Here is a 23,143-nt window from a genome sequence, read left to right as displayed (position 1 = left end):
TGTTGAAGTAAATTACAGGAACGTTTTAGCTCTGGAAATTAAATACAGCCCTGACACTGGAGTAAGCAATTTGAGAATTTAAGTTAATAAACTTTATGCAAATTAGACGGCCCGCTGAATGAATTCATACTAAATGCAAAGTTTAGTGTATAAGGACTACTTACTGTTGCTTGTAATATGTTTTTACAGTGAAAATGTTATTTCTAGCTTTCAGCTGTGTTGGTAAGAGCCGTAAATAACTTTTTATATGACGACTGAAAAACGTTTGTTTAGCTACTTTGCTACCAGCGAAATCATTGAGATCGCAACTTCGAACTGAAGCTGTCATCGCTTGACGAAACTCCGTTACCACAATTTTAAAATAGTATAGTAAAATATATATTTGTATTGGTCTGGACACATGCATATGCTGAGCGGCTGTGAAAGACATTCATCACAGTTTTTGATTCAGAGTGGTATAATATTTCCCAAAATATATCAAACACAAATGTTTCCTTATTAAGTTCGTTATTCCCGAATTTCCCACCTTGCAATAATCCCTGCAGCAAAAAAAGAAAAAAAAAAGCATGAAAGTCAACTTTATAGCTTGCTTTAGTTTTGTTTTGGATTTTTTTTTATGATTTTTCCTCCGAAACCAGGAAACCCTAGCCAGGTAACTAGAAATTCTCAGTTTCATTTAGAGCTTGTCCACAACACAACTTCAAACTTGCGTGGGCTTATCGCATCCTTAAAACCTTCCAGACCTCTTCAAAATCGTTGAAAAGCCTATTGAGGCTAATAATAATCTTTGAGTTAACTATGACCAATTCACGCCGCGAGCGCGAGAAAAAGAGAACCACCCCGCAGGGCTGAATACGCGATGTGGAGTGTTATAAAATTCCACATTCTCGCTCGTAACGCTTTCTCTAGAGACCTCTAGGAGTGTTGTTTAGCGAAGATAAACAAAGTTATCTTTGGTTAACTCAAAGAACTTGCAGAAATACCTCCAGCCTGCATAAAAGGCGCTTTATGAGCCAAGCGAGGCGAAAGTGGCATTTTGCGCGAAGCGCGAGAAGCGACGAGGGGAGGAGAAAAATAAAGCTTTATTTTTCTCCATCCCTCGTCTCGCGCTTCGCACTCGTTTCGTGCTTCGAGGAAATGCCGCGTTCGCCTCGCTTGGCTCATAAAGCGGCTGTTATGCAGGCTAAAATACCTCTTCACATTTATAAGATAAGGTATCATTGATTTTTCAGAGCGGGAAGAGACATTTATAACGTGCAAATAGTCACGAGCTGAAAGGTAACTGACTGATTTGTAACAAGGACTCACCCTGACAAACAAGAAATGATCTCACTTTCCGAAAAGGAACGCTCTTTTAAACATAAACAAACTTCAAAAATAAGTAAAGGAAGCAAAACAATGAACAAAATAGATTTTTTCTTGACTTAGTTATTCCGGCGAGAACAAATGGTGAATGATTGACTCCTGGAAGCAAGCCTCTGAGGAGAAGTGAGAACACCGTTTAGGCAAAACTCTACAATTTGTGTACTTTACTAGCCTGTTCACAGACTCTCTTCATTTTTAGATATCGTCGAGTGCACGTATAAAAAAAAAGCGCGTTCCGCCCTCTCTCACGAGCAATCGCTTATCTTGTGCGCGCATCAAATTCCCAAAACAGAAAAACGTCTGTGAGCAGGGTAGTACTTTCTGTTTCTACATATTTTTCCCACGGAGCTGGCAAGTGCAATTAATGACGGCTCTTTTCAGCAGGTCAACGTAGAGCGCTTTGCGGCGAACAGGCTTGAGAGGTACTTCTAATTCTAGTTGCTGACAAATGTTTTGAAGCATTCCAAGTTTAAGTCGCTCCAGAGATCCTCCCTTGGCCATGGCACAGATATCGTACTGATCGTAAGTGATGGGGTGCTGTAGCGTGATGGATAGGATTGTTTCTCTTGCCATGGCAAAGTTTTCCTCTTCTACTACAGCTTGGATTTCAGCATCGTCGGATGTTTGCCGTCGGACCTTCGCTGCAAGACGTGAGAAATATGAAGTGCACTGCTGCGGGGTAAGAAACTCGGATACTTTGAACAAACGAACACCATCAGGTCCTTGTGCACGTCTCATTTCACGTGATACGATATCACCGTCCAGTTTTCTGCCGCTGGTTTGACCAATTGTAAACTTCGCATTTAGATAATCCCTCTGGTTTTGGTTAAAGCGATATGCTTTTTTGCTCGGCTTTAGCGCCCATCCTTCTTTTACCTCTACTTCGCCGGATGTAGCCTCTCTTGTATCCCTAAAAGACGCAAACGAAATAACTTGACTGGTCGTGCCCTCCTCCAACCTGGACTTGTAGTCTAGTTTGGCAAGGTCTAACAAAGACCGTTTCTCTAAAGACTTGGTGCATTTCTCTAAAGATAGGTGTTTTTCGAGAGAAGACAGCCTTTGAAAGACCTTAACACACCCATCCTGAGGGCAGGTAAACACGGATGACGATTCATTTGTATTTTCAGTGGGATCATGAACCTGCTCCACTTCCGTCTCTTGCTTCTTCCTTGACTGAGTCGGTTTTGGGCTAAGGGGTTTAAAGTCTCCAGAAGAAAACTCAGATGAAAGCCAACCAATGCCATGCTCTGAAGTAGATAACACATAAAGAAACAAGATTTACATAAACAGCACTGTTAACCTACTTCAATACTTCACTCTGCACAGCCTGTGAAGAGTGCCCCTTTGGTCCACTTTGCTGCGCGAACAGATGAAACGTTTGCTTTTTACATCTTATGACCGGACATGTTCATCAGAACCGCCATATTCTGCAATGTTCGTTTTAAAAATTTTGTAGAACAAATCAAGGACTATAAATTTATAAAGGGTCTAAGGGGCTTAAGTCTTTTACAAAGCAAAACCCCACGGGGTGGCAGACACCCGCTCCTCCTGCGTACCAGGATGGGAAATGGATGCCTTTCATGCGTCTGAAGGCTATAACAAACGATAAACCTACACCTTTTTACTCAAACTATAAAAAAATATATATTTGCGCGATGAAATAATTCTAAAAAAGGAAGAATTGTGAATTTTCATTAGGCTAACCTTCTGATGTTGTTTCCAATGGGATCTCTTTTCCCTTTCCCATACCATAAGCGCGCCAAGCTACGAGAATTTCGTCTTTAAACTCGAAATTGTTTAATTTGTTGATACAAGTAATCTTTCTGTGGTCATCTACTACTGCTTCCTCTTCAACACTTTGCATGACAGCAACTCGAACTCCTTCTATCCCCCCATGCGAAAGAAGAGCACTCTTCAGTTGTTCGGCATTGGTCACGTCATTTCCTTCGTTTATGAAAGTCCTAACGTGATTCTTGCAGGTTGCAGCGAGCCTGTCTGCGGCACCTTTTCCACCCTGTGGGTCAGAAAAGTCAATGCGCTTGATTTCGATGCCGGTGGAGGAGGATATCACTTGGCATGAGAGTACGGTGGACGACGAATGATAACATCCTGCGTTATCTTGGCGAAAGAACGCCTTGTTAATCTCACTGTGCTCCAGCTTGATGGTATTCAGGACATCCTGCATGATTTTAACCACTGCAGCACTGCCTTGATTGCACGACTGGACTATGTGCAGAAAGCCCTGCCACTGGAGTACCCCGCTCACACGACGGTAGACGACAGAAACGTGCCAGGAGATACCTCGCTTACCAAACCAGTCGGCTTGGGACTCTCTGTATTTTTGTGGCAGGAACTTCATGGCCCAGTCGTTAATTATCAAGACAGTGTTGTCGTCAAGTTTCTCCAGTGCATCTATTCTCGCTTGGTCTTGGTTAGCTGATCTAAGGATGTGGCTTTTCCAGGACATTATGGCCAGCTGGGCTGTCTGGAATATAAATAGCGCTTCGTCTTTCGCGTCCTGAGTCGGAAAGGTCGTCTCGCCAAGGACCCGTTAAATCTTTGCCAGAGTTTCCTGAAGACTTTGACAACGGTCACAAAGATCAGTGTGTTGGTGACTGCATTGTTGCTGGTAATCTGCATCACTACTGTCGCTAAGAGCAAACAACACACAATGGTCTGCTACGTTAGAGGGGCTTGTGACATGAACCTGTTGATAAAACAAAACTGAGATTACTGTTTGTCTGTGCTTATACTTCAATATAATAGTTAATCAAATGATTTTTTAATCTAACATATATTATTAACGTAAGGGGGCGAATAACTTTTAACCTTAACCTTAGAAAAAAACTATCCTCGTGCGCATTGTTAATCTCGAGAATTTATGTAAGCTAGTTACACGTGCACCATTTAGTGAAGAAAAAGAGTACAAAATATATATTTGTTTTACGGAATGATTTTGTTGACGAGGTAAAATAAGTACTTACTTTTAGTTTTATTCAAGCTGTCTTTCTGGAGTCAGAATTCACATTACCTTATAGTCCCCCTTCAAATACTGCTTGCTTGTCATAAGAGCTTGCACAACTGTAGTCTCCCACTCCTTGCCGGAACCTAATCCCCCTATTTGGCGTACGAGGGCCACGAGATCATCAAATGCGCGAGCGCCTTCAGCTGCAAAATAATCTAAGCCCTGCAGTGATTTTCTTACAGAGGCACTGCACTCAAAGAGTACCCGTCTCATAGTAGTTTCGCTGAATGGTTTGAAGTTGATCTCCAAACAGTACTGAGTGTACTGTTGTATCACTCGCTCAGGTATCATCATACGGATTACGTTAGGTACTTGAATAACCTCACCAGACGAAAGCTTGAGATGTTTTTGCCCAAATGGAAGGTCCTGAACAAGATGCGGGCTCGTGATGAAACCAAGAAAGTGGTCAAGCTGCCTCAAGTCTACTCGTATTCGTGTGGTAGGCTGTTGTGGAACTTGAGCGCCTCGGCCAAACTGTGATCGATGAAGATTAGCCATGGAGTATCGGTATCTTGTCAACCCCAGGATATAACGGGAAATGTCGTTGAAAGTTCCAACCCCTGCCATAATCGAAAGCACTTGTCTACGGGTATCCCAGCTGGTTGCATTCTGGTACGCTTCTGCTAGGGCCTCTAAATACAAATGCTCTGAATGTGACAACTCGCTTACACCTAGGGCCTTGTTCATAGCCGTAGAAGAGGCTAAACGTCGCCAGAGTTCACCAGCATTATCAGGGGTGACGCTCTTTAGCACAGTTGCTACTATTTCTGTGGCTCTCCTTGTTTGACGTTGTCTTGTTCGCTCAGAGGAATCACTCCAAGAAAGCCATGGCTTTCCAAGCGGTTCAAGTTTGCATGCTGCCAGGAACTCACTCAGCTTTTCGCGCGGCTCATGTAAGATCACAGGTGTGGGCTCGTCACTCTGAGTGGAAGCTGTGCTTATTGTGTCTGGTGACAGAAAGGTGTCATCAGCGATTGTTAGGCGTCCAAGGCTTTCTGCGAACTCTTCAACAGATTGACCGGTATCACTTTGTCCTGGAGATGAGTTTGAGCTGTTCTGTAACATACAAAAAAGACGTTTAGACATCAATGTTACTTCAATATTTCTGTTTATTTTGTCACTGGGCATTAGTTTTTTTTATTATAGTTCGAAACTTAAGTTATAAATCATTTTAAAAAAAGAAAATATGAATTTACATGCATACCGCTATCATTATCAATACTCCCGCTCCAGCCAGACCGAAAGGAATTTAAAGAAACGAACAGTGACCTATTCGTCTTAAAATCATTTTCAGAGTCATTTTCAAAGTTTACAGTTATTCACAGTTACCCAGCCCTTTCGGAATTTTGGCATTTGTTATGTTGGAATAACTGTCTGTATCCAAGGTTACCGTTTACTTACTTACATTTGCTTCTGAAGTCTCTAGTTCTACGCATGGAGTAACTTCAATCATTGATGCGGGTGTCACTTTCTGTTGTTGGTTTGTCTCCGTGAAATGTTGCTTGCACATTCTGCAAAGAGCTGTAGCAAAAATAAAAGTTAACCTTGTTAAAAGGCCATCGCCGATTTCTTTACTATTCTTCAAAGCCATTTTCTTCTTTGGGGGGAGGGGAACAGGAGAATAAAGGATATTGTAACGCTTGCGCATATGTTGCTTTACGCCCTCGCTCGTTTAAAATTAAAGCGTATACTTTAGCTACAAACGTGTTACGATAAACTTACGCGATCCAACTTGAATAAGTATTCCTTCAGTGTTTAAAATAAATGCAGATAGAACGCTGTCCAAATGCCGATCGCCTTTGACCGAGGCTGTTTTGTGAGCAGCTATTTCTAGCGGAATGCTACACTTCACTTTTGAGGATCTCCAGCGCATACCAAATTCCGCTCTGTGGCGAGGGCATATTGTCAATGACAAGTGGGACTCTTCCACTGCAAATACCCCTAAACAAAGGTAAAGGGAAAATTATCCATTGCGTACATCACGAGCGAGTTGAGAGGCTCATAACCTGACCGACCGAAATAACCTGACCAACCGAAATAACCTGACCGACCGAAATAACCTGACCGGTCAAAGTGGACCAGCTTCAAAGGTGTTCCCAAATATTCTGGTAGGACCGAACCGAAATGGTCCATTCCATTTGATTTCTAACCGAAACTTGCGGAATTTTGGGCTGAATGGAAAGCACCCGAAGATTTTCTTAGAATAACATGACCATCTAGAGGTCTGTGATAAAGAGATGATGGAAATGTACACCACTATTAGCCGCTACGTAAGACGGTAAGACAGTACATAAGATTTACCTGCTCTTGCTAACAGCAGTTTCCATTCAGTGTCAAGTGCTGTATCTGCTTTTAATCCATACAGCTCGCAGTGCCTCGAAATGTCCCTTGCACAATTTCTTAAAGCGAGAACTTCAACTTGGCCTGGATAATCGCTGCTTAAACCACAGGGTGTGGCGTCGTGTAATAAACCAGAAAAACTACATGAGTGAAACGTTGCCGAAGCCATGACAAAAAACAAAGCTCTCCCAACAAACGAGACAAACTCCACTAACGCTGTTTCGGTATTCGTAATACTAGACTGGAGTAATTCAATTAAAAATAATATCGTAGAGGCACGTGCAATAGTAAGTGGCGAAACAGTTCGTGACAATATATAAATTTTATTCCAGGAGCATTTGACCTGGAAATGTTTTATTAATATTGTTCCTAGAGTCGAATAATTCTACACTGATGATCTATAAACAGACGTACAGTTGTACATTTTTTCATTGGGACAGCTGTAATTGCTTCTTTGTCTGTTTACATTGTGTACGAAGTATAGCACGTACCGTCATATGCGACAAGCTTGCGTGACCAATCTCTGCACGTTTGCTAAATTACACGTCGTATGATCTTGTTATCCCGTCTAGTATCTGATTTGTTCGCTCAATAAGAATAATACTCACCTTGTTAACTGTGTGGTTTGAGCAGTGGTTAATTTTCATCATTGTATGTTATTTTCGGACCAAAACATAATCGGGTTTCATTATTATTAAAGCGTCTGATAATGCGTAATAAGCGCTGCGTGGGAAGTGTTTAGATAGCTCAAGCGCTGAAGTTGCTGGACACATTTTGGTCAAAATCAGGTATGGATGAGTTGCCACTTCACAGGACAAACAGATTGAGAGATGGATTTAACTTCTATCGCAACAAGCAATGGTAAGTTGTTCGTTCAACAAAACTTTGCGTTAAAAATATGAATTCATTCAGCGGGCCGTCTAATTTGCATAAATTTTATTTACTCAGATACTCAAATTGCTTACTTTAGTGTGAGGACTATATTGGATTTCCAGAGCTAAAACTTTCCAGTAATTTAGTTCAATAGCCAAGGTTTTATTCTATATGGGTTTTACTAGGAAGCGGCATATACCAGTGGCCTTTTACAACAGTTAAAGTTCGCCTTCATTTATTAACATTTCCAGGGATACAAATTTGACCTTTTTAAACTTGTCGATTGTAAATGTTAAAAACTTCTTTCTTCAAATTTCTTTCAGGAAATTAAAGAGTAAGTACGAAATAATACTTGGCTGAAGTTTCGATGTTAGGGATTGTTTCTTATGCGTTCACCGTTTTCTCGAAGTTGCGGTCGGATTTTGTTCTTTTGAGTACGAAAAACCAGCAAAAAATCGATTTTTCAAACTTTTTGTAATTTCTCCCGTACAATGAATCGCTTGAACCCAAAATTATTTTTTCTTCAATAAGGTTACTAAAAGGGATGTTTTGGCGAGAGGAAAAAAAATTCGTTTTTTTCACGAGTGTCATGCGATTTTCGATTTTCTCGGAAAATGGCTCTTAATAACTGTCTTTTGAAAGACCTGCCGATGAAATATGTCGGTATTTACACATAATTTTTATGCACAGGGCTCAACCCTAGTTAGCAATTTGAATCCGATAAGCTTTTGCTTGATGGCGCTTTGTTCACGAAACTTCCCTTCAGCTGAGCGGATCATTTAAGTTTAGCGCCAACTGAAATGACTAGTGCTGGAAAAGATCAATCTAAATAAATTATCTCTGTCATAATAACTTAATTAAGCGGTCTTTATCTTCAAACACCTTTGCATATTGCGAGACTACTTTTCGTGTAAACATTCCTTTTTGGGAATTTCCAACTGTCAGCTCACTTTCTATTTAACGAATTTCGAAATTCTTTTAACGGTGACAGCTTTTTGATCAAAGTATTCCGGCCATTTGTATCGTGAAGCCGCTCTGTAAAAATTTTGCATTTTCTTTCTTTCGATTTAAAAAGCATAATAGCAAATGGAGATAAATAGTTGACTTAAACGACTGCATAAGCTCATCAACCATCTAGTCAAAATGTAAACATCGCCGAGCGGCAAATTTCAGTCTCCGCGGTAAAACCAAAGTACAGGTGATATGACTATCAAAGAAGAACAAAAAGACGAAAGAGTAAAAAAAAGAATAAATGTCGGCCTCGATGAACCGCATCCCTGAGGTTTTTTTAGGCAAACGATAATTTCCCTTATTTTAACCAATCTTTGGCTCTGAACCCAACTTTTAAAATAAGAAAAACTGCATGAACAGACGAAGCAGCGTAATTTTGCTTGAATTAGTTAGTTTATATTGAAGTCCATTCAGACAGGAATACGCTTCTTGCTTTAAGTCTTGTACATCTTTTCGGGGAGTTAATTTCACTAACTTGTTAATTTATTTTCGTCACCAAAACTCCCATAAAGTTTCTTGAGGTTAACAAGATTTTCCGTTGTAAAAAATTAAGCTTTTATACCTGGCTTCTTATCTTCTTCTGATTTTTTGACATGCCGCTGAATGCAAATGAGCGATCAGTTTCAAGAGGGACCAATGAACGTCTTTATCATCATAGTTTTTAAAAACATCAAACTGACAATCGACAAAGTTCACCTTTGTTATTCAACTGAGAACTTTTACTAAAAAGATATTTTTTTCCTGTTAACTTGACTTTCCCTAAGTTCTGATTAAAACGGTCAGTACGAAATTTATCCTTGATTGCGACTGATGAGCATTTTTATCGTGCGGGGCTTAGCTACGGCGGCGCAACCTGATTAGCCCTTGGCGCTATGGAGAAGCAAATGAAGGGATTTTTAGGACCCCGGCGGTAATGTCCAATGGAAATAAAACAAATGCAGGGGCTTACAGCACAGTATGAGTACATAAAAAATCGGACAATCTCCGTGAAATATTAAAATCCACAAGACCATATCACTGTTTTGTCTGATGAATAGATAATGTTACTTTTTCCATCAGAAGCATTTGGGAAATTTTCATACAATTACACGAGAGCGAATTTCCAACACAGATGACTTTATTTCACAGATCTGACATTTTCTCGATTCTGACGGCCAAAGTGTAAAGGAAAAAGAAATTTTTAAAATTCGTTCCCCATTATGCTCTATGAAAACTTGGGTGTCATCTGAAGCCTCTAATAAGAAACGATTAAGTTCTGTTTGTCTCTATTTGAACATTTTTATATCTTTTCGTCTGTCTTTATTTAATTTGAATATGTTTATATCACTGTCATGTATGAAATCTTAATTAGAATTATGGGGGGGGGGGGGGGATAAAGTGTTAAAGAATCCGTGATCTCTTTCATCTCATTAACCAATCATGATTGCTCGACAATCTTGTACTAAATAAGTGTAAATCCAAAAGATTTTTCCCCATGGTAAAAACTCTTTCCTTACTCGCTTATTAATTTTTTCCCAAAAAAGTCACTTCAGACCGCACGACTTTTAGGGAAATTTACATGACGGCTTAAACCGTTATTTTGAATAATTATGGCTTAATGATCGTTTGATACATATAATTCTAGTTACATATTTTTAAACATGTTTTTTTAGACTGCTGTCGTTGAAATTTTCCCAAGAGGTAAAAGGACCGGATAAAAAATAAGATCGAATTGATCGCATGTAGCCTCCACTTAATTAAGACAAAACAAAGTAAGACAAAACAAAGTACGTAACCACAGCTCTTTCATGACCATTGTGTTCGCGAAAATTTAACCCGTCCGCGCCTTGTTATACCCGAAAACATATAATTAAAATCCTCTTCTTTAACAATTAAAAGCAAGTTAGCAGATTGTTTGAATGAGTGTGCTTGAAATGGTTTTTAAACGAAGGGATCAAAATATATTTAGAGCAATAGAAAGAATTACATCTGTTTATTATTTGGCATGAGAAATAAAAAGAGATATCAAAGAAGTACATGGGACATTAGGGTTTGACTGAATTAGGAAAAAAAACTGATCGAGAATTGAAAGAAATTTTGCGCTATTTAAACTTCATCAATTCCTTCCTTAGCACTCATATCACCGGCCACTTTGTAATTTGCTTTTACCTCGGGGTCTTCATGACATTTGCCACTCAGTAATATTTACACCTTAAATAAATGACCTCACCAGAGCACTTAACATAAGTGCGTTTATGCGGTCGTTGATGGCAAAGGAAAACAGTAAAATTAAATTTTTCAGTTTACTGGGTTTTTCTCAAAAGAAACTCTTGGTTTCTCTATAATCCTTTAAAATACTGTGCACTACATCTTGGAACATTTTCCTTCAAGTATAGGCTGTCATCACACGGAACCAGCTGTCAAACGTTATTCAACAAATAACGCTATATCAGTATTTGCTTTCCAGTCATTTGCTTAATTTTATTGCCTTTTTAATTCAGATCACGCCTCGCAGGGGAAGAAAATAACAAAATACAAAATAAAGGCGGTATATACATTACTGAGTTGGATTTAGTTCTGCATGAGGAACAGATCCAAAAGATTTTTCCTACAGTAAAAACTTCTTTCCTTACTCGCTTATTAACTTTTTTCCTGTCTTCATTTATTTATTTTATATTTTATAAAAGCTGTTGGCAAAGTTGAATCTGATTCTCTTTCCTTCAGTAACTGGATTTAAGCAGCTCGGTACCTGTGCTCCATTCATCGTTGCGGTCACGTTCACCGACATTCGATATCCTATTTCGATATCCTATCCTTAGCAGATACTACTTGATTAATATATTTTATTCATAGTTGTTTCTAATGCAACGTTGACAGAATTCCTTAATGCATATCAACGGTTCACCCCTAGGAAAAAATGTTTTTACGGCAACAGATTTGTTTCTAAACCCCTCAGTGTGGATGTTCTTTACTTTTCATAATGATGTATTTAATTTAGTTTCAGTTCAGTTTACAAACAATTCTTATTATATTCCAAAGCGGCTGCCATGATACATTGCATCTTTATTAGCCCTGGCAACTCACTCAGCAGCCGAGGAGACTGTTAAGACCTTGACGATAATTTCCACTGAAAATAAAACAGATGCAGGGGTTCATAGCGCTATTTGTTCGACTCAGTAGCAGAGCAACTTACTCTAATAACTGTTTGAATCCACAGGACATTGTAGCATTGTTTTCATCTGCAAACATACGTACTAATGCAAAAATACTGAATGGAATCCAGCATACAGCGAACCCTAACACAATAGCAATGGAAAGCTTCAGCGCATTTCTCTCCCTTCTCAAGCGCTGAATTTGAGCGTTCATTGAGCGTTCGCCTTGTCCTCCCTGGGACTTCAGTTTCAAAAAAATCGCAAGATATAGAATAAACATCAGAACGAAGGGAATATAAAAAAATGTAATAAAAAGTGCCATAAAGTATTTTGTCACGGACGAGGAATCGTCAAAAACACGCATCCATTGCCGCACACACTTGTACTCATGATCATATTCGACCAGCTTGAACGCGACCAGATACGGGATGAATGTAGCCATGGCGATGATCCACGTGGCGAGAATAAAGAAGCGATACAATTTTGAACTGAAGAGCGGAGAACGGAGGGGAAATACCACAGCTACAAATCGATCCACTGCTATGAGCACAAGGCTCTGAATTGACACAGCAGAGGAGAGATCGGCTGAAAAAGGAGCGAGCTTACACAAAACCTCGCCAAGATGGCCTCTAATGGGCCAATCATCGTCATGTATCTCTACTACAGTTTTCGGGATCAAGAATATCGGGGACAGTAGGTCTGACATAACCAGGTTCACAATTAGATAGTTGATGGGTTTTCGCATGGTTTTTGTCTTGTAAACAATTATTGCAATAAAGGAATTTCCAACCACAGAAATAATAAATATTACGCAGTAAGTAATTGTGTGCCCAATCCTCAATGCTGTGGGATTATAGCAGTTCGACGGCTGAGTTCCATTCATTGTTGCGCTCAAGTTCGTGGACATTTCGTAGACGCGTTCTTCAGTCACCGTTAAAGTCAAGTATTATCTTATGGAAGTCACAAACACCTCTATTTGTAGTACCGCTTGCTGTGGAAGTGATGTGAACATTTGAATATTTCATTTTGATGATTCACACTGAAACCTATTATTTTAGGTCTTTATTTGGGTTTGTTGTCATAGATCACGAAATTTTGTTTGCATTTTCCAGTTAATAGCTGTTTTTAAAATTGCCGTCGGCAACTATGGTGGAGCCGGAAGTAGGAGAAATCTAGAAGAAAGTTTCACAGTTTTCTACGTTATCACCCGCTAATTCGTTACTAGTCAACGGGACACTTTTAAGACAAAATAAAAGCGCTTTAGGGCCCGAAAAAACCGAGTTTTAAGTTTTTTGAAATTTTTCTTTTATGGGAATTGGTTTTTACACATAATAAGCTAAATATTTACGCCAAAAAAATTTCGTGTCATGGGCACTTTAACTCTAATTACCTAGAATTCTTTAACTCATTTCGGCAGGTGAAAAAAGAAATTATAAAAGGGATGTTTGAATTTTTAAATTGTTTGGGTTTGTTGTCATGGATCATGTCTTAAAGTGCCTGTGACGAGAAATTTTTTTTTGCATTTTCCGGTTAATAGCTGTATTTAAAGTAAGAAATAATCGACCTTAGCGCCTAGCGAGTTCTCCTTGACCAATTTTTTGTGCATTGAAAGTACGATTAGGTGGCCAAAAAGTACCGCCATTAAGCGCGCGGCCAAAACGATCATATTACATAGCTGTGACGTAGAAAACTGTGAAGACACGTCAGCAACTATGGTGGAGCCGGAAAGTAGGAGAAATCTAGAGGAAAGTATGACAGTTTTCTACGTTATCACCTGCTAATTCGTTACCAGTCCACGGGACACTTAAGACAAAATAAAACCACTGAGTGATTATCACTCATGAAGCATGATGAAGCACTCTTTATTTTAAGTGTTTCGGCTTAGCCTGTCAAAAGCTGCGTTCTAGCAAAACTCTCAGTAATGAAAGTCAATTTCAGAACATCAGCATATTCTATCAGGAAGGGATTGCAATTTTCCGCCGACAATGCATTCTCATTTAAGTTCGTGGTTAAATCGACGTCGTGTATGTGCGTAAAACGAGGATCGCCGTATTTTTTCGAGTAAACGCCCTGGGCGCTTAATACATTTTTAGACTTTCAGAGTAACCGCTTATTCGAGGAGGACGCTTTTATGATTTTCTTCATTTTCAGCAAGTATTAAGTTTATTTCGCCACAAAATGATAAATAATAACAATACGCGAAGATGTACCATAGGCAATGAATTTCGAGATTGTAAGGAAATATTGAATAAGTTATACTCCTCTTAGAGGCTCTCGATCGGGTTCACTGTTAGGCATAAAACGGCCTAAAAGTTTAGCCGTTAGGCGGAAAAATTGGCAAATTTTAACCTTTAGTCGCAAAAACGCCATTGTTGGGGCGTTTGAAGGAAACTAGCTTGCATGAGCAAACTGGACGGAAGGTACCAAGAATTGTGCTCACGGAAGCTTCTTCTTTAATCAATTACGCGTTGCCGCTGCAACGTTTACAGTATTCCCTTACTGATTAACTCCAACTCTAAAGCTTCTTCTTTAATTTATTGCACGTTACCGCTACAACGTTTACAGTATTCCCTTTCTGATTAACTTCAGCTCTAAAGTTTTTCTTTAATTTATTACGCGTTGCCGCTGGCGTGTGTCTTAAGGAGATCCCACATTATCTCAACAACGTCTATTGTCACTTTGCCTGACCAGTTGAAAATACGTACGGGCTGTTTTTTTTCGGGTGCCAAGTCAAAAATTTCAGAAGCAATATAGCGAGGCTCTTCTAAAAGGTACTTCGGTTATTAGGGAGCTTAAGCATCGACGGCCGACGCGGACGGCAGCCGCAAGTTAAAAGTTCTTATTCCTTACGGTCGATGAATTAGTGTCAGATCGCGCCAGATTTAGTTTTATTCTTTCTCCTGTTGCTGCCCGCGTCTCAAAAATTTCTCTGCTCAAATTCTCTATAAATAGGGATAAAGAAACGGCGGGCATGTTCAGCCACATCAATGCGCGGATAAATCTAAACAGCATGCAGAAGGCTGGGGAGAAAACGATAACTAAGCAGCTACGCCTGTAGGAAAACAACCGAAGAGATTCTTGAGACCTTGACGATAATTACCACTGAAGATAAAACAGATGCAAGGATTTACAGCACAGTACGAGTGCGCCAGGAGAAAGGCAATAGTTTTAAAGTATTCCATACCACAAGATGACCTCATAGCCATGTTTGATGAATAAAGGAACAGCAAGGTGCCGATGCTGAGTGGCAACGAGCATACGGCGAACACCAGGACAATGGCAACGGACATATTAAGAACATTTCTTTCTTTCTTCAAACGCCGTTCTCTTGCGTTAGCTGATTGCTTCCCTGGAATCTTCTGCGATTTAATTTTTAAGGAAATGACAAAATAAAGTATGGCAATCAAAACCAAAGGGACATATCTGGTAACAACGATCAATCTCAGTATGTAAGTTTGAAACGATAGGGACTCTCCAAATGTGTCATTCCACTGCCACCGACAAAACAGCCCCTCTGGATACTCGACAACTTTCAGGGCGATCAAATATGGGCAATGGACTGCCAAGGCGACGATCCAAATGACGAGAATGAAGTACCGGCACTGCTTTGAACTGATCAGTGGGGAACGGAGAGGAAATACTACAGCTACAAATCGATCCACTGAGATCAGCAACAGGCTCTGAATTGACACTAGATTTGAGACATCTGCGGCGAAGGAACTCAGTTTACACGCCGCATGGCCAAGGAGACCGCCAACCAGCCAATGGCCGGCCGTGTTTAATAGTACAATAATTCGAGGAAAGTGGAAAATCGGGAACAACAGATCGGAGATTGCCATCTTTACAATCAAAATGTTGATTGGTGTTCTCAGAGTTTTCGTCCTATAGACAATTATTCCAATGAAGGTATTCGCAGCCAGTGACACAACAAATAGCAGACAGTAGGCGAAGGTTTGACCAATTCTTGTCGCTGTGGGGTTGAAGCAGCTCAACATGGACTGTGTTCCATTCACCATTGCTGTCACGTCTGCAGACATTTTTCGATACCAAGAGATCAGGTTTTTCTTCAGCCAACAGCCTTGCGGTGGGTACCTAAACTCGACTGGATGAAAACACAGCCTATCCATCTTATATAGATCAAACTTTCACATGTTTAATTCATGAACATACCTAGGAAAATTCTAGAAAATCGACAGTCTTCACCTGAGACCTCTAACTAAGAAAAGTATGGTTGGAATCAGCTGTTGTCCGAAATTAAGCAAACGATATGCTTTTTTAAATATTGTCGGCAAAAGGGACAATTTTCTCAAGTTTATAAGCAGGAGCCCATCTTATATGAGTTTTTAAAATTATTATCAATATTGTTCCAATGGCTCCAGAAATAGCCCAGCCACAGATGTTTACTGATATAGAATAACGGTTGACAGCTGGTAGCGAAAAGATCTACAATCTTCTTTTCAATTCAGAATTTATTTTTAATTATGTTGCCATCGAAAGTTTAATCCAGCCTCGAACTTACTGATTAGTTTTGTTGCTTAGTAAACTTATTGGAGTATTAAAGAAATTTTTCACGAAGTCGTAACAAAAAGGAAGGGTACAGGACAATATAAGGCCGACTTCTTATGTGCGATAAAAAATGGTATGGCTTCATAAGTCTTCTTTTCAATTCAGAATTTATTTTTAATTATGTTGCCATCGTAAGTTTAATTAGCCTGAGCTTGTTGCTCAGTAGACTGGTTGGAGTTTTAAAGAAAACTTTCACGAAGTTGTAATAAAAGGGAAGGAAACATCCGGGACAAAGCCGATTTCCTATATGCGAGAAAAATGGTATGGTTTCATAAGTCACCAGGAGAACTTGTAATAATTTAACAAATTTACATGACAGAATTCATATGGCTTACGATGTAAATTTTTCCTTTAATCTTGTTTCTGTATTCAAGCAAAGATGATATCTCCATTGCTTTAACCGACTTAAACGATCGCATACACTCATTAACCTTCTGTGCCGCGGCGAGGCCATCTATTCAAAATGTAAACATCGTTGAGCAACAAAATTCAGTCCCCGCGGTAAAACCAAAGTACAGGTGATATGACTATCAAAGAAGAACAAAAGGACAAAAGAGTAAAAAAGGATAAATATCGGTTTCGATGAACCGTATCCCTGAAGTTGTTTTAAGAAAAGGATAATTTTCCTTTCTTTAACCAAGCTTTGGCACTGAGTAGTTCTCGGGGGGCTACCTTTAGTCTCAATAAACAAAACAAAGCTGATTACTGACAAATAACTTTCATTTACTTTCTTTAGTCCAACTTTTTTTACTGAGTTGGATTTAGTTCTGCATGAGGAACAGATCCAAAAGATTTTTCCCATAGTAAAAACTCCTTTCTTACTCGCTTATTACCTTTTTCCTGTCTTTATTTTGTATTTTGTTATTTTATAAAAGCTGTAAGCAAAGGTTAATCCGATTCCCTTTCCCTCAGTAACTGGATTTAAACAGCTCGGTACCTGTGTTCCATTCATCGTTGCGGTCACATTTGCCGACATTCAGCTAACAGCTCTGAACGCTATCTTTTTTTTAATGAACGGCAGTGATGATTTGCATAGATATTATTATTGTTCTAAATTGCATACGTTAGCTTCTCCAGAACTTCAAGAATGTCGACAGATGTACGCTGAACCTTCTTTTTGATTAGCAAAAGTATCTGCAACCGTAGTTACCTCAAATGAAATAGTTGGGAATGATCACATTTGGATAATTGTACTTTGAATAGAAATATCATAGGGCTCAGGAACAGTTGAAGAAAGTTCCATTTTCTCAGTCTATTTTCATCTCTTGACGTGTATGTAAACAGCTGGTAATTACAACATTCAGTTTAAGCAAAGGAGAGACTTCCCTGAGAACTTGTTAGTTATCAAATTTTTTTATTTTGTGTCGTAAAAATTAGCTATAAAGAAGCGATACTACCTCGTGGAAAGAATCTGCCACAAAATAACGTGCATGTCCTTATTGATAAACATCTTTGTTAATTGCAACAGTATATTCGGTGTAAAACTGTAAAGGTTTTTTGACGCTTTCAATAAACATCATAAATTTGTGCTTCAGTAACTTGATGCTGATTTTTGTATTTGTTAATTGATCGCTTGTTTGCTTACTATTTGCGTAACAGACGATTGACGGATATCAGTTTCCCACCCACAATGAGTCGTGAAGAACTTATATCAGCTAACAAAAAGCGAGGACTGTGTGTCAAGTTATACGTATCTTTTCTTATATTATCTTCCCTTCGTTTAAAAACCATTTCAAGCACACTCATTCAAACAATATGTTAACTTGCTTTTAATTGTAAAAAAAAGAGGATTTTAATTATACGTTTTCGGGTATAACAGGGCGGGGACGGGTTAAGTTTTCGTGAACGCAATGGTCATGAAAGAGCTGTGGTTACATAATGTGTTTTGTCTTTATTAACTGGAGGCTACATGTGATCAATTCGATCTTATTTTCTATCTGATCCTTTTACCTCTTGGGAAAATTTCAACGACAGCGCTCTACAAAAACATGTTTACAAAATATGTACCTAGAATTATAAATATCAAACTATCATTAAGCCATAATTATTCTAAATAATAGCTTAAGCCGTCATGCAAATTTTCTTAAAAATTCTTTGAGCTGCTAGTTAGGTATATACATGAAGCCATGCGGTCTGAAGTGACTTTTTTCTGAGGATTTTGAAGATGTTGGTTTATTTCAACCTCCTTGGCCGGTCATTTTGAATGAGCAAGTACCAGAATACCAGTAGACAAGATATCTGTTTATTTTTTGTTTTTGCGGGGTCGATTGAGTTGTATCCCAACCTTTAAACCTCGTCTCAATGTCATTATTCAAAAGTAGAATTAATGAGCCCATTTTTGTTATATATCAGCAGTAAGGCTGATATATTGTGTATCTGCACCAGAAACATCGTAAGCAGGTGAGCTAACATGCAACAGCTCGGGGCTCAAACTACAAAAAAGCATTTAGATCAACCAGAGAGAAATTAGCTAAAGAGATTCTTAGGGCCTCGACGATAATTTCCATTGAAAGCGAAACATATTAGTAATGGTAATGGGACCGAGTGGAGTCTAATAGTGGTCTGTAATCACACGAGTAATTAACAAAATCGAACAACTGCGAAGGGGGAGTCCGATTTGTTGAACATGAGTATGATTACAGACAGAATTGGAAGACGAGAAGTGAAAACAACAATTTGACAGAGATGCATTTAAATATTGAAGAGGAAAAACAAGTCATTTCTAAGGAAGGTAGTTCAACGCAAGACGTGATCTGAATCTAAAGGCAAACATGAATAAAGCACGTGATAGAATGGCGAGTACAGAAATAGAATAATTTAGTGTTGTTAAATGACAGTTGACAGCTTGTCTCAGAATCATCACGTATAAGAAAGGAAGTTGTTCTAAAATAGAGAAGTTAAACGTGACTTTAACGGCAAATAGTTTTGCAAAAGGTGACTATGCAACTTTTTCCGTCTGCTTTCAGCTTTTCGCACTTTTTAAAACGAAAAAAATTCATACAAGCCACGAACAAGATTAGTGTTATTCTCTAATTTTACTTCAGATATTTTGGAGGATTACAGCATCTCCGTTGCTTTAAACGTCTTAAACGACCGCATACGCTCATCAACCTTCTGTGCTTCAGCGAGGACTATTCAAATGTAAACATCGCCGAGGGACAAATTTCAGTCCCCGCGGTAAAACCAAAGTGCAGGTGATATGACTATCAAAGAAGAACAAAAAGACGAAAGAGTAAAAAAGAATAAATATCGGTTTCGATGAACTGTATCTCTGAAGTTTCTTAAGCAAACGATAATTTCCCTTTTTTTAACAAATATTTGACTTTGAGCAGTTTTCAGAGAACTAACTATATTCTCAATAAACAAACAAAGCTGTTTACTAACAAATAATTTCATTAACTTTCATTAACTGTCTTAAGCCAAACTTCTTTTACTGAGTCGGATTTACTTTTCCATCGTAAAAGCTTAGCCTGTTAAAAGCTGCCTTCTAGCAAAACTCTTGGTAATGAAGGTCAATTTCAAAACATCAGTATAATCTATCAGGAAGGGATTGCAGTTTTCCGCCGAATTCCTTTATAAGTTCGTGGTTTAATCGACCGCATGTATGTGCGTAAATCAAGGATTGCCGTATTTACTCGGGTAAACGTCCTGGGCTCTTAATAAATATTTAGACCTTCAGAGTGACCGCTTATTCGAGGTAGGCGCTTGTTTGATTTTATTCATTTTCAGCAAGTATTTAGTTTATTTCGCCACAAAATGATAAATAATAACAATACTCGAAGATGAACTATAGGCAGTGAATTTCGAGATTGTAAGGAAATATTGAATAAGTTATACTCCTCTTAGAGGCTCTCGATCGGGTTCACCGTTAGGCATAAAAACAGCCAAAAAAATTAAGCCGTTAGGCGGAAAAATTGACAAATTTTAACCGTTAGTCGCAAAAAAAAAAAAGAAGTAAAATTTTCTTAGTAATCACAAAGGATAGAAGTTAAACGTTAGCCGTAAAATGGCCGACATTTTAACCGTTAACCATCGCTTTTTGAAGAGCCTCCTCCTAGACACTTTTTTTTTTGGCAAGCAGGGGGGTGGGGAGGGGGAAGCAGAAGGAGAGGGGAGGGTGCATAATCGAGGTGAGGCGTTAATCCAATAAATACGGTACTTGAGAGGAATAACCGTTATAACAATTTAGCTTATGAGAGAAAAACCAGTCCGCATAGCTTTTTTTGATGTTATTTATTTCATCTTGGATTTAAATCAGACTTTATTTTTTCTCATCGCGTTATAACAGCTTATTGATCGATAAAGATCTTTCATTTACAGTCAGAGTCCAAAATATTGAAAATAATTGTTATATAAACATTAGAACCGGAAATCCTGAAGCGAAAGTTCAAACAATTGTTGGGGCGTTTGAAGTAAACTAGCTTGCATGAGCAAACTGGACAAATGGTACCAAGAATTTTGGTTGACAAGAAGCTTCTTCTTTAATTCATTACGCATTACCGTTACAACGTCTACATTATTACCTTTCTGATTAAATCCAACGCCAAAGCTTTTCTTTAATTTATTTCACGCTGCCGCCACAACGTCTACAGTATTCCCTTTCTGATTAACTTCAACTCTAAAGCTTTAAATTATTACACGTTGCCGCTACAACGTCTACAGTATTCCCTTTCTGATTAACTCCAACTCTAAAGCTTTAAATTATTACACGTTGCCGCTACAACGTTTACAGAATTCCCTTTCTGATTAACTCCAACTCTAAAGCTTCTTCTTTAATTTATTACACGTTGCCGCTACAACGTTTACAGTATTTCCTTTCTGATTAACTCCAAACCTAACTTCAACTGATTTCGGCGACAATTTCAACTACGACTAACAACCGTTAACCAAAAGCTACGTGCTTAAATGTCATTTGAAAGTGGGCAAAAGTAAATATATAGTTAAATATGAATAAGATAATGTCGCAAATTAATGACATTCCAATTTGGGAGAGACAACTAAAGCTGACGTGTGTTTTAAGGAGATCCCACATTATCTTAATAACGCCTATTGTCACTTTGCATGAATAGTTGAAAATACATACCAGCTGTCTTTTTTCGGGTACCATGTTAAAATTTCAGAAGAAATATAGTGAGGCTCTTCTAAAAGGGATTGCAGAACAATTTAAACAAGTCAGAAAAAAACGACCGAGTTGTAAAATGTGGAAAGTTTACTGTCACTAAACAGTAAATCAGTTGATGGATGTTTACGCCGCACCAACAACGTCGTAAGTGTAGGTATTAGGGAACTTAAGCATGAACGGCAGATGCGGACGGCAGCCGGAAGTTAAAAGTTCTTATTTCCGGTGATAAATACATCTTTTTGGTCAGTTCAATTTGGTACAAAATTCAAAAACAAATACCTTAAGGTCGATGAATTAGCGTCAAATCGCGCCAGATTTAGTTTCATTCTTTCTTCGGTTGCCGCCCGCGTCTCAAAAACGTCTCTGCTCAAATTCTCTATAAGTAGGGAGAAAGAACTGGTAGGCATGTTCAGCCATATCAAAGCGCGGATAAATCCAAACAGCATGCAGAAGGCTGGGGAGGAAACGATAACTAAGCAGCTTCGCCTGTAGAAAAATAACTGATGAGATTTTTAAGACCTTGACGATAATTACCACTGAAGATAAAACAGATGCAAGGGTTTACAGCACAGTACGAGCACGCCAGAAGAAAGGCAATAGTTCTAAAGTATTGCATGCCACAAGATGACGTCATAGCCATGTTTGATGAATAAAGGAACAGCATGATGCTGATGCTGAATGGCAACCAGCATACGGTGAACACCAAGACAATGGCAACGGACATATGAAGAACATTTCTTTCTATCTTCAAACGCCGCTCTCTTACGTTAGCTGATTGCTCGCCTGGAATCTTCTGCGACTTAATCCTTAAGGCAATAGCAAAATAAAGTATAGCGATCAAAACCAAAGGGACATATCTGGTAACAACAAACAATCCCAGAAAGTAACTTTCAAACGATAAGAACTCTCCAAATGTGTCATTCCACTGCCACCGACAAAACAGCCCTTCTGGATACTCGACAACTTTAAAGGCGATCAAATATGGGCAATGGACTGCCATGGCGACGATCCAAATGACGAGAATGAAGTACCGGCACAGCTTTGGACTGATCAGTGGGGGACGGAGAGGAAATACTACAACTACAAATCGATCCACTGCCATAATAACCAGACTCTGAACTGACACTAGACCTGAGACATCAGAAGTGTAGGAACTCAGCTTACAGAACACTTGGCCAAGGGGACCGCTGATCGGCCAGAAGCCGCCTGTGGTTAAAGTTAAAAACAACCGAGGAAAGAGGAAAATCGGAACCAACAGATCGGAGATGGCCATGTTTACAATCAAAATGTTGATTGGTGTTCTCAGAGATTTCTTCCTATAGACAATCATCCCTAAGAGGATATTTCCAAACAAGGACACAACAAATATCAGTGAGTAAGCGAGGGTTTTACCAATTCTTGTTGCTGTGGGGTTGAAGCAGCTCGACATGGACTGTGTTCCATTCATCATTTTGGTCACGTTTGCCGACATTTTTTCAATACTAAGAGGTCAGGTCTTTTTTCAGCCAGCAGCCTTGCGGTGGGTATGTAAATTCTACTGGATGAAAACAAAACTATCCATCTTATATAGATCAAACTTTCACATGTTTAATTAATGAACATACCCAGGAAAATTCTACAAAATTGGCAGTCTTCACCCGAGACCTAACCAAGAAAAGTATAGTTTGAATCAGCTGTTGTCCGAGATTAAGCAATCGATATGCGTTTTCA

The 23,143-nt window shown here is 38.9% G+C and overlaps 4 protein-coding genes and 1 pseudogene across 4 annotated transcripts; all 5 read right to left on the bottom strand.

Annotated features, from left to right (window-relative positions):
• Positions 1-1,514: 1,514 nt before the first annotated feature.
• Positions 1,515-3,832, bottom strand: LOC149040715 (uncharacterized). Its single transcript, XM_089181465.1, has 2 exons — positions 3,070-3,832; positions 1,515-2,612 (listed from the first exon to the last, which is right to left on the bottom strand). The coding sequence occupies exons 1-2, from the start codon at positions 3,830-3,832 to the stop codon at positions 1,693-1,695; spliced, it is 1,683 nt and encodes a 560-aa protein (XP_089037591.1). The 3' UTR covers positions 1,515-1,692.
• A 12-nt stretch (positions 3,833-3,844) lies between these two features.
• LOC149040714 (uncharacterized) lies at positions 3,845-6,955 on the bottom strand. Its single transcript, XM_089181466.1, has 5 exons — positions 6,692-6,955; positions 6,113-6,331; positions 5,796-5,911; positions 4,397-5,446; positions 3,845-4,072 (listed from the first exon to the last, which is right to left on the bottom strand). The coding sequence occupies exons 1-5, from the start codon at positions 6,897-6,899 to the stop codon at positions 3,917-3,919; spliced, it is 1,749 nt and encodes a 582-aa protein (XP_089037592.1). The 5' UTR covers positions 6,900-6,955; the 3' UTR covers positions 3,845-3,916.
• Positions 6,956-11,677: 4,722 nt separating this feature from the next.
• LOC149040713 (QRFP-like peptide receptor) lies at positions 11,678-12,652 on the bottom strand (annotated as a pseudogene).
• A 2,131-nt stretch (positions 12,653-14,783) lies between these two features.
• LOC149040712 (RYamide receptor-like) lies at positions 14,784-15,872 on the bottom strand. Its single transcript, XM_089181487.1, has one exon. It carries the CDS (start codon positions 15,870-15,872, stop codon positions 14,784-14,786), a length of 1,089 nt encoding a protein of 362 aa, XP_089037613.1.
• A 6,033-nt stretch (positions 15,873-21,905) lies between these two features.
• On the bottom strand, positions 21,906-22,904 carry LOC149040711 (RYamide receptor-like). Its single transcript, XM_089181486.1, has one exon. It carries the CDS (start codon positions 22,902-22,904, stop codon positions 21,906-21,908), a length of 999 nt encoding a protein of 332 aa, XP_089037612.1.
• Between the last annotated feature and the right edge of the window lie 239 nt (positions 22,905-23,143).

Source organism: Pocillopora damicornis, chromosome 9 (genome assembly GCF_964200805.1).
Source record: "Pocillopora damicornis chromosome 9, jaPocDami1.2, whole genome shotgun sequence".
NCBI lineage: Eukaryota > Metazoa > Cnidaria > Anthozoa > Scleractinia > Pocilloporidae > Pocillopora > Pocillopora damicornis.
This window is presented reverse-complemented; position numbering and strand designations above follow the sequence as displayed.

What these genes read in the sequence shown, in the direction of transcription:
- LOC149040715 (XM_089181465.1), bottom strand. Translation starts at nt 3,832, where the DNA reads ATGTCCTGGAAAAGCCACATCCTTAGATCAGCTAACCAAGACCAAGCG. An exon ending in ATTGGAAACAACATCAGAAG is followed by an intron (nt 2,613 to 3,069) that starts GTTAGCCTAATG and finishes TATCTACTTCAG; the next exon opens with AGCATGGCATTGGTTGGCTT.
- LOC149040714 (XM_089181466.1), bottom strand. Translation starts at nt 6,899, where the DNA reads ATGGCTTCGGCAACGTTTCACTCATGTAGTTTTTCTGGTTTATTACAC. An exon ending in ACTGCTGTTAGCAAGAGCAG is followed by an intron (nt 6,332 to 6,691) that starts GTAAATCTTATG and finishes ACCTTTGTTTAG; the next exon opens with GGGTATTTGCAGTGGAAGAG. An exon ending in ACTTATTCAAGTTGGATCGC is followed by an intron (nt 5,912 to 6,112) that starts GTAAGTTTATCG and finishes TTTTTGCTACAG; the next exon opens with CTCTTTGCAGAATGTGCAAG.
- LOC149040712 (XM_089181487.1), bottom strand. Translation starts at nt 15,872, where the DNA reads ATGGATAGGCTGTGTTTTCATCCAGTCGAGTTTAGGTACCCACCGCAA.
- LOC149040711 (XM_089181486.1), bottom strand. Translation starts at nt 22,904, where the DNA reads ATGTCGGCAAACGTGACCAAAATGATGAATGGAACACAGTCCATGTCG.